General features: G+C 42.3%; 1 protein-coding gene across 1 annotated transcript; it reads left to right on the forward strand.

The window, feature by feature from the left end:
• The first annotated feature begins 1,943 nt into the window (after positions 1–1,943).
• MTPAP (mitochondrial poly(A) polymerase) lies at positions 1,944–14,260 on the forward strand. Its single transcript, XM_050335633.1, is given in 10 exon segments — positions 1,944–2,082; positions 4,578–4,750; positions 5,304–5,537; positions 5,869–6,093; positions 8,036–8,247; positions 9,953–10,179; positions 11,380–11,472; positions 11,568–11,641; positions 13,381–13,693; positions 13,696–14,260. Coding segments are annotated over 10 exon segments (1,737 nt in total). The 3' UTR covers positions 13,743–14,260.
• Positions 14,261–14,626: the final 366 nt, after the last annotated feature.

Genomic DNA, 14,626 nt, shown 5'->3' on the forward strand with positions numbered 1-14,626 from the left:
GGATACAAACCCAAAATCATTAGATCACAGCAATTATTTATAGACCCCGACTTACTAGGAGGCTATCAAGAGTATATAGAACTCTGCAGTGAAGACCTACTAATACACAAAGTAGCTACAAACTCCCTAACATGCACTGCAGAGGTGGCCACATGTTTTACATAAATGCCTGGTTTTAAATACTAAAGAAAATGACTTTTTCTTTAGTCCATACCTGGGTAACCATGCTGCAGGTCAATAACTACCTGCTGGGCGCCCTGCAGCTCTCTGCCCCAACCACTGCATTTTAGATCCCACACAACATGTCCTGGCATGGGGCTAGACAAAGAGAATCACAGAATCAATTAGGTTGGAAAAGACCTCTGAGATCATCAAGTCCAACCTATAACTGAACACTGAGTGCCATGTCCAGTCTTTCCTTAACACCTCAGGGACAGTGACTCCACTCCCTCTCTGGGCAGCCTGTTCCAATGTCTAATCACCCTTTCTGTGATGAAATTCCTCCTAATGTCCAACCTAAACTTCCTCTGGCCCTTAAGACTATATCCTGTTGATAGTTGCCTGGGAGAAAAGGCTGACCCCCACCTGGCTACAAGCTCCTTTCAGGTGGTTGTGGAGTGTGATAAGGTCATTCCTGAGCCTCCTCTTCAGGCTAAACACCCCCAGCTCCCTCAGCCACTCCTCACTGGATTTGGGCTCTATACCCAAATATATAGAGCTTTTCCCCCGCTTTGTTGCCCTTCTCTAGACTCACTCCAACACCTCAATGTCCTTCCTCAATTGAGGGGCCCAGAACTGAACACAGTACTTGAGGTGTGGCCTCACCAGTGCCAAGTACTGGGGAAGAATCACTTCCCTAGTCCCGCTGGCCACACTATTCCTGGTACAACTCAAATGGTTTACATCCCCTTTTCAAATAGCAGTCTGCTGAACCTACATTAGGTCTCCATCACCTTGGCCATCTGACCCTTTGGGCTCACCTCCATGTCCACCCTCGCCCTCCTGCCCTTGGCTGGTGGGGCTCATGTACAGGGTCACAGCCGACCCTGGCCTGCGCTGTGGGTGCTTCCTCACACAGGTCAGGCCCACAGCCCACACCTCAGGCCGGGCCGGGGAAGCTTATGGAGTACCTTGGATTGGAAGGAACACACAAGGATCATCGAAGTCTATCTCCTGGCCCTGCACAGGACAGCCCCAAGAATCACACCATGAGCCTGAGGGCGTTGTCCAAACACTTCTTCAACTCTGTCAGGCTTGGTGCTGTGACCCCTTCCCTGGGGAGCCTGTTCCAGTGCCCAACCACCCTCTGGGTGGAGAACATTTTCCTAATATCCAACCTTAATTCTATCCTGACACAGGTTCGTGCCACTCCTTCAGGTTCTGTCACCGGTCACCACAGAGAAGAGATCATGTCTGTCCCTCTTCACCCCTCACCAGGAACTTGTAACTGCAGTGAAGTCTCCCCTCAGTCTCTTCTCCAGCTGAACAGACCAAATGCCCTCAGCCGCTCCTCATACGGCTTCGGCTCCCAGGCCCTTCACCGTCCTCGTTACCCTGCTTAGGACGCTCTCTAATAGCTTAATGTCTTTTTTATACTGTGATGCCCAAAACTGCACACAACACTCAAGCTGAGGCTGCACCAGTGCAGAGCAGAGCGGGACAATCCCACCCCTGGACCGGCTGGCGATGGTCCCCCCCCACGACACGGTTGGCCCTCCTGGCTGCCAGGCCACAGTGCCGACAGCTCAGTTTGTTTCCTCTGCACGCAGCAGGCAGCCGTCCGCGCCCCAGGGCAGGCGGGCTGGGCAGGTCCGCTCCCTCCCCCAGCGCTCCGCACGCCTCGGGCCGCCGCGGGATCCCCTCCCCGCCCGCGGGGCCGGGCTGAGCCTCGGCGGCCGCCGTGGAAAACGGCGCCTGCGCAGAGCGGCGCGGCCGTGCGGGCCATGGCGCTGTGGCTGCTGCGGCGCCGCCTGCCCCTCCCCGGGCCCGGCGGCCGCGGGCACGCCCGGCTCGGCCCCGCCGCCCAGCCCGCCGCCAGCACCCAGCCCGCCGCCCAGCCAGCCGCCCAGGAACCGGCCGAAGGTACGGAGGGGCCGCCGCGGCCGCGGGGCCGGGCAGCGCGGCGGGCGCTGCCGGCGCGCGTGGGGACGGAGTGACCGCCTGTCCCGCGTGTCCCGCTCGGCCCGGGCCAGTGCCGGTGTCCCGGGGCAGTGCCGGTGAACCGGGGCAGTGCCGGTGTCCCGGGGCAGTGCCGGTGAACCGGGGCAGTGCCGGTGTCCCGGGGCAGTGCCGGTGTCCCGGGGCAGTGCCGGTGAACCGGGGCAGTGCCGGTGTCCCGGGCCGGTGCCGGTGTCCCGGGCGGTGCCGGTGTCCCGGGGCGGTGCCGGTGTCCCGGGCCGGTGCCGGTGTCCCGGGCCGGTGCCGGTGTCCCGGGGCGGTGCCGGTGTCCCGGGCCGGTGCCGGTGTCCCGGGCCGGTGCCGGTGTCCCGGGCCGGTGCCGGTGTCCCGGGCCGGTGCCGGTGTCCCGGGCAGCCCGGCCGGGCTGTGCCTTTCCCGGTGCAGCCCGAGGGGCAGAGTCCGCTGTCGGTGCCCGGCGCTCGGTTTACCTCACATGGGGGTAAATCAGGTGACAGGGGGTGTCCTGGGAGACCCCCTCAGAGTTAAGAAAGGCGTGACTGGCGCTGTGTGTTTGGTGCAAGGCAAGAACCGGTGAGGAGTGCCCATCGCTGCTGTGCTGTAGCAGTTCATGCGGGTGTGAGCCTGAGGCCTGTGCTTGTGTTCGTGTTTCACAGCTTGCAAACGTGAGGTAGCAAGCGTTTCTTGAAGGGAGGATACGACCGGGTAGTATTATCACAGCTTCTCAAAGCCAGCAACTCTTTGCTGTTCATATCCTTGTACTGGCAGATGTGCAGCAAAGCGGATTAAGAAACAATTCCAGGTTACAGTTAATCATTCTTGGTTTGCTGCATAACTTTGATCATTAGTCTCACCTGTTTTGCTGCATGACTGTGTAAATGCTTGCATTAGCATCAGCATGCAGAGAGCAGCATGTGGAGGATGGGGCTGTGTCTTTTAGCAGCAGTGCTGGTGAATGCGTCTTTAAAACAATTGTGAAACTCTGGCACTAACTGGAAATGTTTTGTGGAACGGGGAAGAAAGCAAAGTGGACTGGCTGTCATGCGTTTGAAATGCTCACAACCACCATTTGGATGTGAACATGTGAATCTGTGCCATGCTCAGACTGTGCAAAGGATGGAGCCAGAAGATGTCAGAGCACATCTGCCATAGTAACTAAACACATACAAGGCAGTAAATCAGGCAAGAATCACAGCCATTCTGGCCTAATGCAGCTGTGGGAGTGAGAAGGTCTAGTTTCACCTCCTGATCATGCAGCTCATCCATGGGACTTGTGCTTTCTGCATCTTGGTCACTTTACCCTTCTCTGCTCCTATGGAAATGAGGATATTTGTCATCTTCATAAAGTACTTCATTGGTCTTCTGATGAAAAATGCTATAAAAAACTAAGCTATTGAAACAACTACTTTGGTGACTATTTGCTAATCTCTGTGAGAGCTCAGTAGATTCACAAAAGAAAAGATTTAAGAAAAATAAATACAAGTAATACTAAAGTATCATTTCATGATAATTAAGATTTTCATGAGGCCACTATATCATGTGTGTTCCTCAATATCAAAAACACAGAATGAGGAGCTCTGTTGAATCTTCCTGTGGCAGATAGTAGCTGCTGGGAAATGCTCCCCAGCTTCCCAACGTGAATGTCAGTATTAACAGGTAGCAGCTTCACAGGCTGTGCTGATATGATGTGGTCAGTGGATTAGTTTGAGAGTTATGCAGGGAACTGATTATAATTTCAGGTTTGGAACATGGCCCCCCGTGCCTGTGTGCAGTGAGGAAAAAAGTTTCCGTGTTTCTGGATGTTCAGTATGTCTTGATTCCATGTGGATTCTGTAGGCTGTCAGCAACAGTACAGATTGCCAGTAGTGTGGTGAGATACAGCTGATCTGTGGGTTTATTGTAGTGGAGTAGATGAAAGTGTATTACTAAATGAAAATTTTGAGTAGGAGTTTACTGTAAAGGAAGGTGCTGAATTGTAAAAATAGCAAGTGTTGAAATGTTCCGAAGGTAAAAGTGCTGGTTTTGTGGTAGCAGAGAGAGATTATTTTTTTAGTGCAGCTTGCCAAAGGTCTGCCTCGTAGCATAGCTGACATTTCCAGACTCCTTTGTGTGTGCTAAGTTTTTTGGTGGTGAACAGCAAAATAAAGAACAAAGACTCCTTGTATCATCAAGCTTCCCATGGCACCAAGGGAAGTCAGTATTACTTTCTTCCTACATTTCCTACTCCTTGTTATTACAAATCTATGCATTTGTGAGAGAAATACACTTATATTTCAGTATTTTATTAATTCTTCATTGTTTTCTCTTTTGTGCCATCTTGGAGAACCAGGACAAATATTTGTTCAGTTGTTCAATCCAGAGGAAGAGATTGAGTGTACTAAAATCAGTTTTACATCTTCCTGTTTATACAGAAGAACCTTGATGCTCATTTCTTCTCACAGATGCTGAAGTCAGTACCAGAAAGAAGACATTCACTGAGGTCCAAAGAGAACGACTGGATCAAGCTGAACGGACTGTTTTAATTAAGTGCCCATCAAAACTTAACGAAAAAAAATTATTGCAGTATTTATCCAGTCATGGAAATGTTAGAAGTCACTTCTTCTTTGAAAATCGTGTAAGTAATTAACAATGTGAACTAAAATCTAGACTCAGATAAAAAGAAATACCAGCACTTGGTTATGGCCTCATGCATGCAAGTTAAGCAAAATATACATAATTAGTATATTACATCAGTTTCTATCTGTGCTAATGTTTACAAGTTGCTCAGCAGCAGATTTTTTTTCAGAAGTCAGCTAAGCAACACCTCTAAAGGCTAGTCAGCAACCTGTTTTGCAGTAAATCTTTGAAACTTTCATGTTGCATTGTTCTTTGTTCAAACAATAGAGATAACTATTTTTATGTGGTTTTGAGCATGTCAGTTGTGAAGATAAATAGATTTCAGAACTTTATGCTTAGTGTTTACTGCCAAGAATGGCACATCATAAATATTTTTAACCTCTTGTAGAAGTGTCTAAAACATGTTGAGATACAAAACCTTTCATTCAACTTCAGGGCTGGCATATTAAACTGTCTCAGTACTGCCAGGAACATCTGAACAATATCAGTACAATGAGTTCGAGGTTTGTATGCATTTATCTAACCCTGTATTTCCATTCTTAATGTTTTAGGGCATCAATGCTTTAGTAGAGTTTTCAGAAAAGAGCAGTATAGCCTCGTTGCAGGATGCTGTTGGAATCCCAAATGCTGCAGAGCATCATGTTGTCCCATTTAAATCGAGACTTTTTACTTTCACGCTGAAAAACCCAGTGAGTCAACCTGCTGAAGAGACACCACTTCACCTCTCTCCTCAGTGTCACATTCCAGTGACAGACCTTATTCAAAAGCTTTGTCTTGCAGACAGCGTAAGTTGAGGTTTCTAGATCTCTCTCAATTAAAAATGAACCATCTTCATTTCAGATTTGGAAGTCATCATGTGAAACTTAAAAAGCAATTTATTTCTAGTAAAAAAAAAAAGTAACCCATATTAGAATTTTTCCTGTTTCTCCTACATTGAAACAAATAAATTAAATTAGTCATTTTAATCGTGAATATAATTTTGTCTGTATTAAATAAACCTGTTTGAAATTTTATAAAATAATCTTCTAATTGCAGTGATTTTAAGTGGATTAAAATATATGTTAATAGATAGAAGACCTGTTATTGGATGTTTACAGTGTTTATTTTTTGAACTAGATAAGCAGTCAGATGTACATTCTACTGAATGAGTATCAGCTTACAGAAGAAAATATCAAGCTCCGATTTCTGGCCTGTTCTTTGGTTCGGGATTTCGCACGTGCTTATTTTCCAGACAGCACAGTAAAGCCGTTTGGCTCTTCAGTCAACACCTTTGGCAAACTGGGATGTGATGTGGACATGTTTCTGGACTTCCATGATACACGAAAGAGTCCTACAAAAATGGTAAGATTATGCTTTGCATCTTCAGTTTATTGGATTTCTTCCACAGAGCAGCTCATTTGCTGTTTCACAGATGGGAATCAGTTTATTTATATTCAGGTTTTACATGAGTTCATACTATAGATGTAAACAAATTAATTTGAGTGTTTGGACTTGAAGACTTTCAAAAGCTAGATGTGACATAAGAGATCTTTCTTGCATTAGGAAGAAAATTCGGTGTTTATATAAACTTTGTACTGTTAGGATGAATTTCACTATGAAAAAACCCCTCATCCTCCAGAATTGATTGAACAAAGTCAGACCTTCTTATTCTGCTGTTGCATTCTCTTCTCTGCTGGGTCTCATATCCATGCTCTGTTAAAGCTTTGATCTTTAAGGTCCTCCATGTTCTAAAGCATAATAAGTTTGTGCATGTGTGAGCATGTGCATTTTGAGAGGGTTAGATTACTATGTCAATTTACCCAAAAGTAATAGTTTACTTATATTTGCTGTTTTCGGCAATATGGCAAGAATAGAGGAAGAACCAAAGGTTTAGAGCAGTGTATCAGTACTTCATCCACCCTCTGGTTAGCACTGAAGCTATATATGAAGGTTCTGTCAATTATTAAGAATATCTACTTTATCATTACAAAAAAGCCTTTTTGCAGCTTTTGAAATATATTGAGCTGCTGCCTCGATAGGCCCATTGTGGTTTTTGTCACAAACATAAATATCCAAACACCAGCCCACTTATACCTCGGCTGAGTTGAGTCACCATCGTTTTCTTTCCGGTTACCTACCCCAGCGCTGAATAGTTACAGGCTCTTTCACTTTGAGCCAGCCCTATGGTAGCATGCAGCTGCACAGCCAGAGGGGATTAGGGACCTCTGTCCTGGCATGTTCCAGCACACGTGCTGACTGGAGAGCTGTTGGCAGGAGGAGAGCAGGAACAGTCACCTTGGTGATTGCCAGAGCCACTCAGAAATTCAACACCTAAAGTGAGTTTGTTGGAAAGTTTGCAAGGTCCATGGCTTCTGAATTGTTTCACCCATCTGTGAGTGCATGTTTTCTTTGCACTAATCTGGTGACAAGAAAAGTAACCTCTGTGTCTCAACTGATGAGTTAGGTCACTGTAATGCTGTTTGCATAGGATGCATTCACCCATGACATGTCTCAAGGGGGAGGATAAGTCAGTGTCAAGTATTGGATTAGCAAGCAAAATTATCTGAGGCTTAAAAACACAGACTATGAAGAGAACAGATATTTCATAAGTATGAAGGTGTTGTATTGAGGTAAAAACTACAAATGTGGCAAATCGAACTACAAAGACATACGGGACAAGTACTTTCTGATGTTAGAATATATCTTCACAATATTTTTGTCCGAAAAATTATATGATGTCCAGTGATTTTTTTAAGTCTTACAGGGGCTTATCTTAATTTTGAAGGATTAAGTACTTTGCATGCTAAATTTTTTTACATTTTTAATGAAAAAGACATTTTCCCCTGCACTGCTGGTGGATTCACTAAAAACTCATTGTTCTCTGAGGATTTGAAGTGGAATTACTGGTGGCTTGAAATTAATGGTAGTTTGGTTATGTCTTACCCCTCTTTAATTGTATGCTCCTCTTTTGCAGTTGGAGCATATATGCTCTCTTGGGAATTCCAGAATGACTTGTTTTAGCCAATAGTGAGACATAGCAGTATTATACCTTCATTTGAACAAGTAACTTTACAGTAAGTTGATCACTATTAGCTTGGAAGAATTTAATCACCAAAAAAGCATATAAAAGAGAGAGCAATATATTTTTACTTATTTTAGGTTCTGTGAATTGCTTTGAATAATTCTTGTCTTTCAGTCTCTAATTGTACCAGCTCCTTTGCTAATTGTTGTGGTCTTTCAGAAGTATTTTTAAATGTCTCTTTTGTTCTAGAGCTAACAGATTGCTTTTAAAATTCTGTGTTAGAAAAAAGGTCCCTTTGAAATGGAGTTTCAGATGAAAAGATTACCATCTGAAAGATTAGCGACTCAGAGGATTCTTTCTGTGATTGGTGATTGCCTTGATAATTTTGGTCCTGGATGTGTGAGTGTACAGAAGATACTCAATGCTCGCTGCCCTCTGGTGAAGTTTTCCCATCAACCGACAGGATTCCAGTGTGATCTGTCAGTGAGCAACAGGTGAGGCCTGGTTTAAAAAAGTTTAGAAAGAATTCCAAAGTACTTCAAATGTTCTGAAAACCTGTAATGACAACTGTTTGAGTCTGCTCCTTTCAGTGTTCTTAACAAATATGAAATGTTGGCTCTGAAACTAAATAGGGTATTTTTTAACTCCTAGATCTCAGTTTTTGCTGTGGTTATCTTTCTCGAGCATAGGAAATACTTTCTAGCTGAAGCTGAGGACTTGAAAACCAGTCTATACAATAAGGTTGGCTTATGAAGAATTGAGAGAAGGCAGTCAGTGTTCATTAGCTTCAGTACCCTTCATGTATATGGGCGTATGTACAGCTCTCCTTGACTGATTTTCAGATTGAACAGCTCCAGAATGTTAATTTTTAGTGATTTGGCTTCTAATTATTTTGGTGCCCTTTCCTTCTTCCTGAGGGCCCACATACATCTGTTTTCCGGGAAGATCCCTGGAAGGGAAGTCCGTGGTCTTCCTGCGGTGCCGCCAGGGGGCGCGGGCTGCCTGGGAATGCCCCTCGCGGCTCCTCTCCCTCTGCACGCCCTCGGTGACGGCAGAGCATGGAAACTGCCCTGAACTACCCAAAGTTCTGTTTCTGAATGTGCAGGGGTTATTAAGGCAAGATTGAACAAATGTCTTGCAATAAAATAACTTTTCTATATGCAGCCGCAGTGAAAGTTGGGATGCAGTTCTGTGCAAGCATCCTTGTAATTCACTGCTGGATGGTTTGGCTGTTTGGGACTGTGCATCTTGTCTTCTTGTCACTTGGAGTAATAATGAACCTCTGTGGATACCATAAAGCACCTCATGGTTGAAATTTCAGAAGTCCTGGTGTTACGAAATTTTGACCTAGTAAACATCTCCAAAAGGCCATGCTGAATTTTTAGAAAAATTTAGTGCACGTTTTGGAGTAAAATCTCCTGCAACTGTAGTTCAGCGAGCACTTCAGGCTACAACTGAACCAAAATAAGTTTTACTCTCACACTGTGCTTCCATTTTTTTTCTACTTTTTCTTACCCTCCCATTTGTACACTACATAAATGTTTGTATAACAGTGTGATGAAGCAGATCAAAACCTGACCCATCTGAAAACCTTTATCCTTCCAGATTACTGTTTGGTTCTGCTGAAAAAAACAAGTAATCATTTGAAAATTACAAAATTGACTTGGTTTGCAGATTCGTTGTGTCTCTGCACTTAGTGTATTTTTCAGGGCAGCATTTAATTACTCTTTAGATGAAAGTTGTAAAAGAAGGATTTTATTTTATATTAGGATAGAGATATTATCTAATATACCTTGAAGGCAACTGTGGCTAAATTATGTTTTTTCACCTCGATTCTTCATCGTTTGACTCCTGAGTACTTGATAGTGGGGTTTTTTTGTTTGTTTGGGTTTTTTTCTCCCACTGTGATGTGGAACAAAGAAACGGGAAACTGTGCAAATGCAGTATTATTATTTACCCCAAACTGTATTTTTCTTACTGTGGAAAAGTACATGTATTTCATCCTGTACAATTTCAAGCATTCCAGCCCAAACCGTTCTGCAATTCTGTGATTCATTTTCTATTTTCTAAAGTGCGTAAGCATTACTTCTTTTTTTTTTTTTAATGGATGCCCTCTTATAAAGGATAATGAACATTGCATCTGATACTTCACAATTTTCTCATCATTTACATGTCTTTTACTTTTCATTTCTTTTTCAGCATTGCTATCAGAAGTTCAGAACTCCTGTATATCTATGGCTGTCTGGATTCCCGAGTACGAGCACTGGTGTTCACTATACGGTGTTGGGCCCGTGTTCATGGACTTACAAATAGTGCTCCTGGTACCTGGATTACCAACTTCTCTCTGACCATGATGGTCATGTTTTTTCTGCAAAAGAGATCACCACCTATCATTCCAACGCTAGACCAACTTAAGGAACTGGCAGGTAAGGGTGGCTGTTTCTGTGTTTATTGCACTTTATTGTTTATTTCGTATTTGTTTCCACTAAAGTGATAAATAAACACAAACCGTCCCTTTATGCTCTCAAATGCTAATGGATATTATGTGTGCCTTAAGTTTGAGGGAATACACAAATTTTACTTGTATTTTTTGTGAAAATAATGCATTCTTAAATGCCAAGTAAATCCATTTCCAATACAATAGTAAATTCTATTTAGAAGGGTTAGACTTTCTCTGTGCCTTAGACAAAAGTAATTTATTTGTTCAGTGCTCCTATGGTGAATTTTTTGTTTATTTTGTATTTAGAAGACTTGTAGGGTATCAAATGTCTCTGCAGTTAAGGATTTTATGCAGATTGATATGTGTATTGTTTTATAGATACCAAATGTTTAAAAGAAAGACTGTATCTTCATCTCACAATTTGTAATATCCTTGAGATTGTTCAGGCCATCTGCAAATAATTCTTGTATCTTCGCAAACAAGCTGTTATGGCTGTTTCATACACAGCTTTCAGGGTTGATTATCTTCAGAGAATCTTATGAAAGCACGGAGAATGACACCTCAAGTTCTTAATTCTTCACTCATGCCTTCTGCTTACTGACATGCTTCCTTGGAAGCTTTGAGTGTTTTCAGTGGAGAAAAAGGTCTGTGTTCAGTTGCTTTAAAATAATTTTAAACATTTGCATCAGAATTCTGTAGAATTTTTTATACATAAAACACCTCTTCTGAGATTTTACAATATTCCTAATTCTCTGAAGTTTTTTAGAAAAAGACAGTGGATGGTCTGGGTCTGATTTTTTTGCAACTCTCATATAGATATTAACCTCAGAGAGTTGTGCTGTTTAGTGTATAACACAGCCCTGTATGCAGAGATACCAGGTTTGTTACTTAAAATAAGTAATTTCAGAGATACAGAGATGTCATGTACCTTATTCCTATAGGATTTTGAAAATATGCCATTTGCTCATGATTCTTTTCCTTTGACTGTCTGTAGACTTTTTTCTTTTCAATCTTTTACCATTTCAAGTTGAATCTTTAACCTAAAAGTTCACTTGTGAACTCCTAATTTCATTGATTTCATTTCAGCATTCCCTGATTTCAGTCATGTCTGTTATCTGAATTTCATTAAATACAATGGCATTTTATTGTTTATTGTTTCAAAATATGCCCATATTTTTTTTTCCAGATGCAAAAGACAAGCATATAATTGGAGGATATGATTGCTCATTTGTTAGTGATTTAAGGAAGATTAAACCTACAAAAAATACAGAAACACTTGGTAGGTAAATCTCCGTCAATTTTTTTTTTAAGGAGCATATTGAAAATTAACTTTTCCTTAATGTTACTCATGGCTCTTGTTTTTCTTTCCCTTAGATGTATTATTGGGTGAATTTTTTGAATATTTTGGAAACTTTGATTTTAGAAGGAATTCCATAAATCTTCGAAAGGTAAATGAATTTTAATTGCTCATCATTATCAGTTGAATCTCTCTGTCTGCCACTTGATAAACTACATATACTGAGCAACAATTTCTGTCATTTTTATTTGTATATGAAAAGTACATTTATCCAGAAACTGAGTTCTTTCTGTGAAGGAGCAGTGTTTTCCTCTCAGAGCCTAATAAATAATAAGTATCATCAAGAACATTTACAGTGTCATTACCTGGATATGTTGGAAAGCACAAAATTATGTAAAGCCTGTATGATTTTACTTGAAAACCATGCAGAAGAAAGTGGCAGTTTTAAAAAGTCAAAGCTATTTTGCTTCTGTGAGAGGAAAACTTTTAAAATGTCATGATGTATGTCATAGCAAAAGTCTGTGACAAACCCTGTACACCAACAGGCTTTGAACTTAAAACAGGGAGTTCAGACCCAGTGAGATTCTGCATTAAAACTTACAGCTGAGTTCTGAGTTTGCTTTTGGCACTTGAGTTTTCCACTGCAGTTTGTATCAGCCCACAGTAACTATGTACAACTCAGTAAGCTGAGAATAACGTGATTATTCTGTGCTCTCACTTCAGTTTGCTTTATGTGCTCGTCATCCTATTTATTGATCTCTGTGTGTGCAAGCAAGTTAATAGAAATATATGAAAATATAACTACCCTAACTCGCACCTGTTCCTGCTGCACTGCTGACAGGGTGGGGGTTCCAGTGCCATGTTGCTGTGTGGACACCCCTTCGTGTCCCATTTCCTGTTTGGGCACTGTGGATCAGTGACACAAGAGCTCTTTTTGCTGCTGCAGATTGATCCTAATGTGGATCATTAAGGTGGAGAACTTCTGTTTGCCGCTAAGCCATAAAAACCAAGCAAAACCATGCGTTTGGAGCCTGCTAGTCAGGGAAGATGTCTGTGCTGCTGGTGTTTTTCTGTTTAATTAGTCTGTCCTCTTGGTCCTGGGGCAAGAGTATGTAACATGTACATAGACACCTTCTGGAACAGCAGTAGCTGGTGGGTTCCTGCTAAAGCTTGTGATAGAAGGCTTGAAGAGGTTCTGGAATACGGAACAGGTCAGCTAAGTAGCACTGATAAGCACTGAGGTGGAATTGCATTTAAATTAGCAAACCTACACTGTTGTCAACTACATGTGTTGTACAATATCAAGTGCCCAAAAGTGGACCATGACCTGAGTAGCTCTGTGCTTAAAAAAAGACAGACCGTGGTGGGAGGGATTTCAGCCAAGGCAGTGATCTTGTTTAGTTACACTAGCTCTGCGAGCTGTCTGAGCACTGTGGGATGAATGGTTTGAACAGTTCAAGTGCTTGCAATAGTTTATCGAACTGGGCTACACAGGTTAATGTGACACACTCGTGCTGCCCATACACAAACAGAGATAGGAGAAGGGGGTTGCAATGGGTAAGGTCTGAGGTTTGTTGAAAAGCAAATGGGGGAATGGCCAAAAAGACAGGTTAAGCTGTAGTTGTGTGTTCTTTGCCTTGAAGGAAATCTAAGCTGAATGTGGTAAGGAAAACCACCACTAAGAGGATTCAGAGAACAGGAATCATACAGTCAGTCAGGTTGACAGGAAAATTAACTTGATTAATAACAACTGGGTGTTTTGTAAAAAGTTCTCTAGTAAGTCAAAACACTTTTACTCTTAATGCTCATGTAATAAGTCAAGTGATTTGTTATTTGCTCAACCTATTATACATATATGCAACTTCTGCTTTTTCTTTACACTGTCTGCAGGGAAAGGAAGTAAATAAACCTGAATCATCTCCTCTTTATATCTGGAATCCCTTTGAACAAGACCTTAATATCAGCAAGAATGTTAATCAGCCACAGCTGGAGAAATTCATTGCTATGGCCAGAGAAAGTGCCTGGATTTTACAGAAGGAAGATAAAACTCAGAAAATAATCAATAAAGAACCTTGGGGACTGGCAGCACTGCTGATACCATTTGGAAAAAGTAATTCCAGCAAGATGAAGAATAGGATGAAAGGAATAGGAAGTGAAACAATCAGAAGCCTCTTGGACTCTTTAAAGTTAAATAATGCAAACAGCCAACAAAAAGCAGTGGGAAAATGACTTTCAGCACAGAAACACAGTAGCTAATATTGTGTTTTAGGAACTGTATGTGACACACAGTCCAAAGAACATAACTTTTAATATTTCTGTTATGGGGAATAGAGAATCAAATTATCTCTGGTTTTCATTGTGATTCTTTTTGTACAGGTCTCCTTTCTGTACATTTTTCTGCTCCTTGCTCTTCACTTTTCCATCTGCTTTATGAATGAATAATATTCAAATACAAGTTTAACAGGTACATTTTGGAAATAGCCTTCTGTTGAGCACTCTTTTAAAAAAAAAGACTGACAGGAGCAGCATGGGAAAGAGTCTTTGGGAATTCTCTTGGCTAACATACAAATGATATGCTAAGTAAAAGCTCAAGAAACAGCCACCTTTCAGTGAAACCACAGTTTGAAAGAAGATGAATGTGTTGGAACCATTGCTTCCAATCCAGTCATGTACTGGAAGCCAGTAAAACCGAAGTGCATGCATCTATTTTTGCAATTGTTTTCCATTCATGTAGATAGTACCAAGACAAAATAAAGATAATGGAATTAGATAGTAGGGTTTGCAGCTTCCTAAAGCATTGCTCTCCAAGGGTAGTGCAACTGTTTAGTGTTGGAAAAGTGGGTTTGTTCTTGTGTTTACCACCTGATTTCAAATTCTTTAGTCAGCTCTCCTTACGACTGGTCCCCACCCACACTTGTATAATGTTTCTCATTTTGCCTTCAGCTTCATTTTAAACCTGTATTTCAGGTTCAGGCAGGGGCTCTTGTATGCCCTTCTTGCTTCGTCACTCTCCTCAAAGTTGCTGCCTTCTAGGTGACACCAAAGCCTTCTGGCAGAGGGATCTATCCCATGCAGAGATCCATAGAGAATAATGTCTCGTGCTGGAGTCCTGTTTCCAGTCTTGCCTTGGTTTTCG

The sequence above is a fragment of the Myiozetetes cayanensis genome, unplaced genomic scaffold, assembly GCF_022539395.1.
Source record: "Myiozetetes cayanensis isolate MyiCay16 unplaced genomic scaffold, myiCay2020 scf1, whole genome shotgun sequence".
NCBI classification, from domain to species: Eukaryota; Metazoa; Chordata; class Aves; order Passeriformes; family Tyrannidae; genus Myiozetetes; species Myiozetetes cayanensis.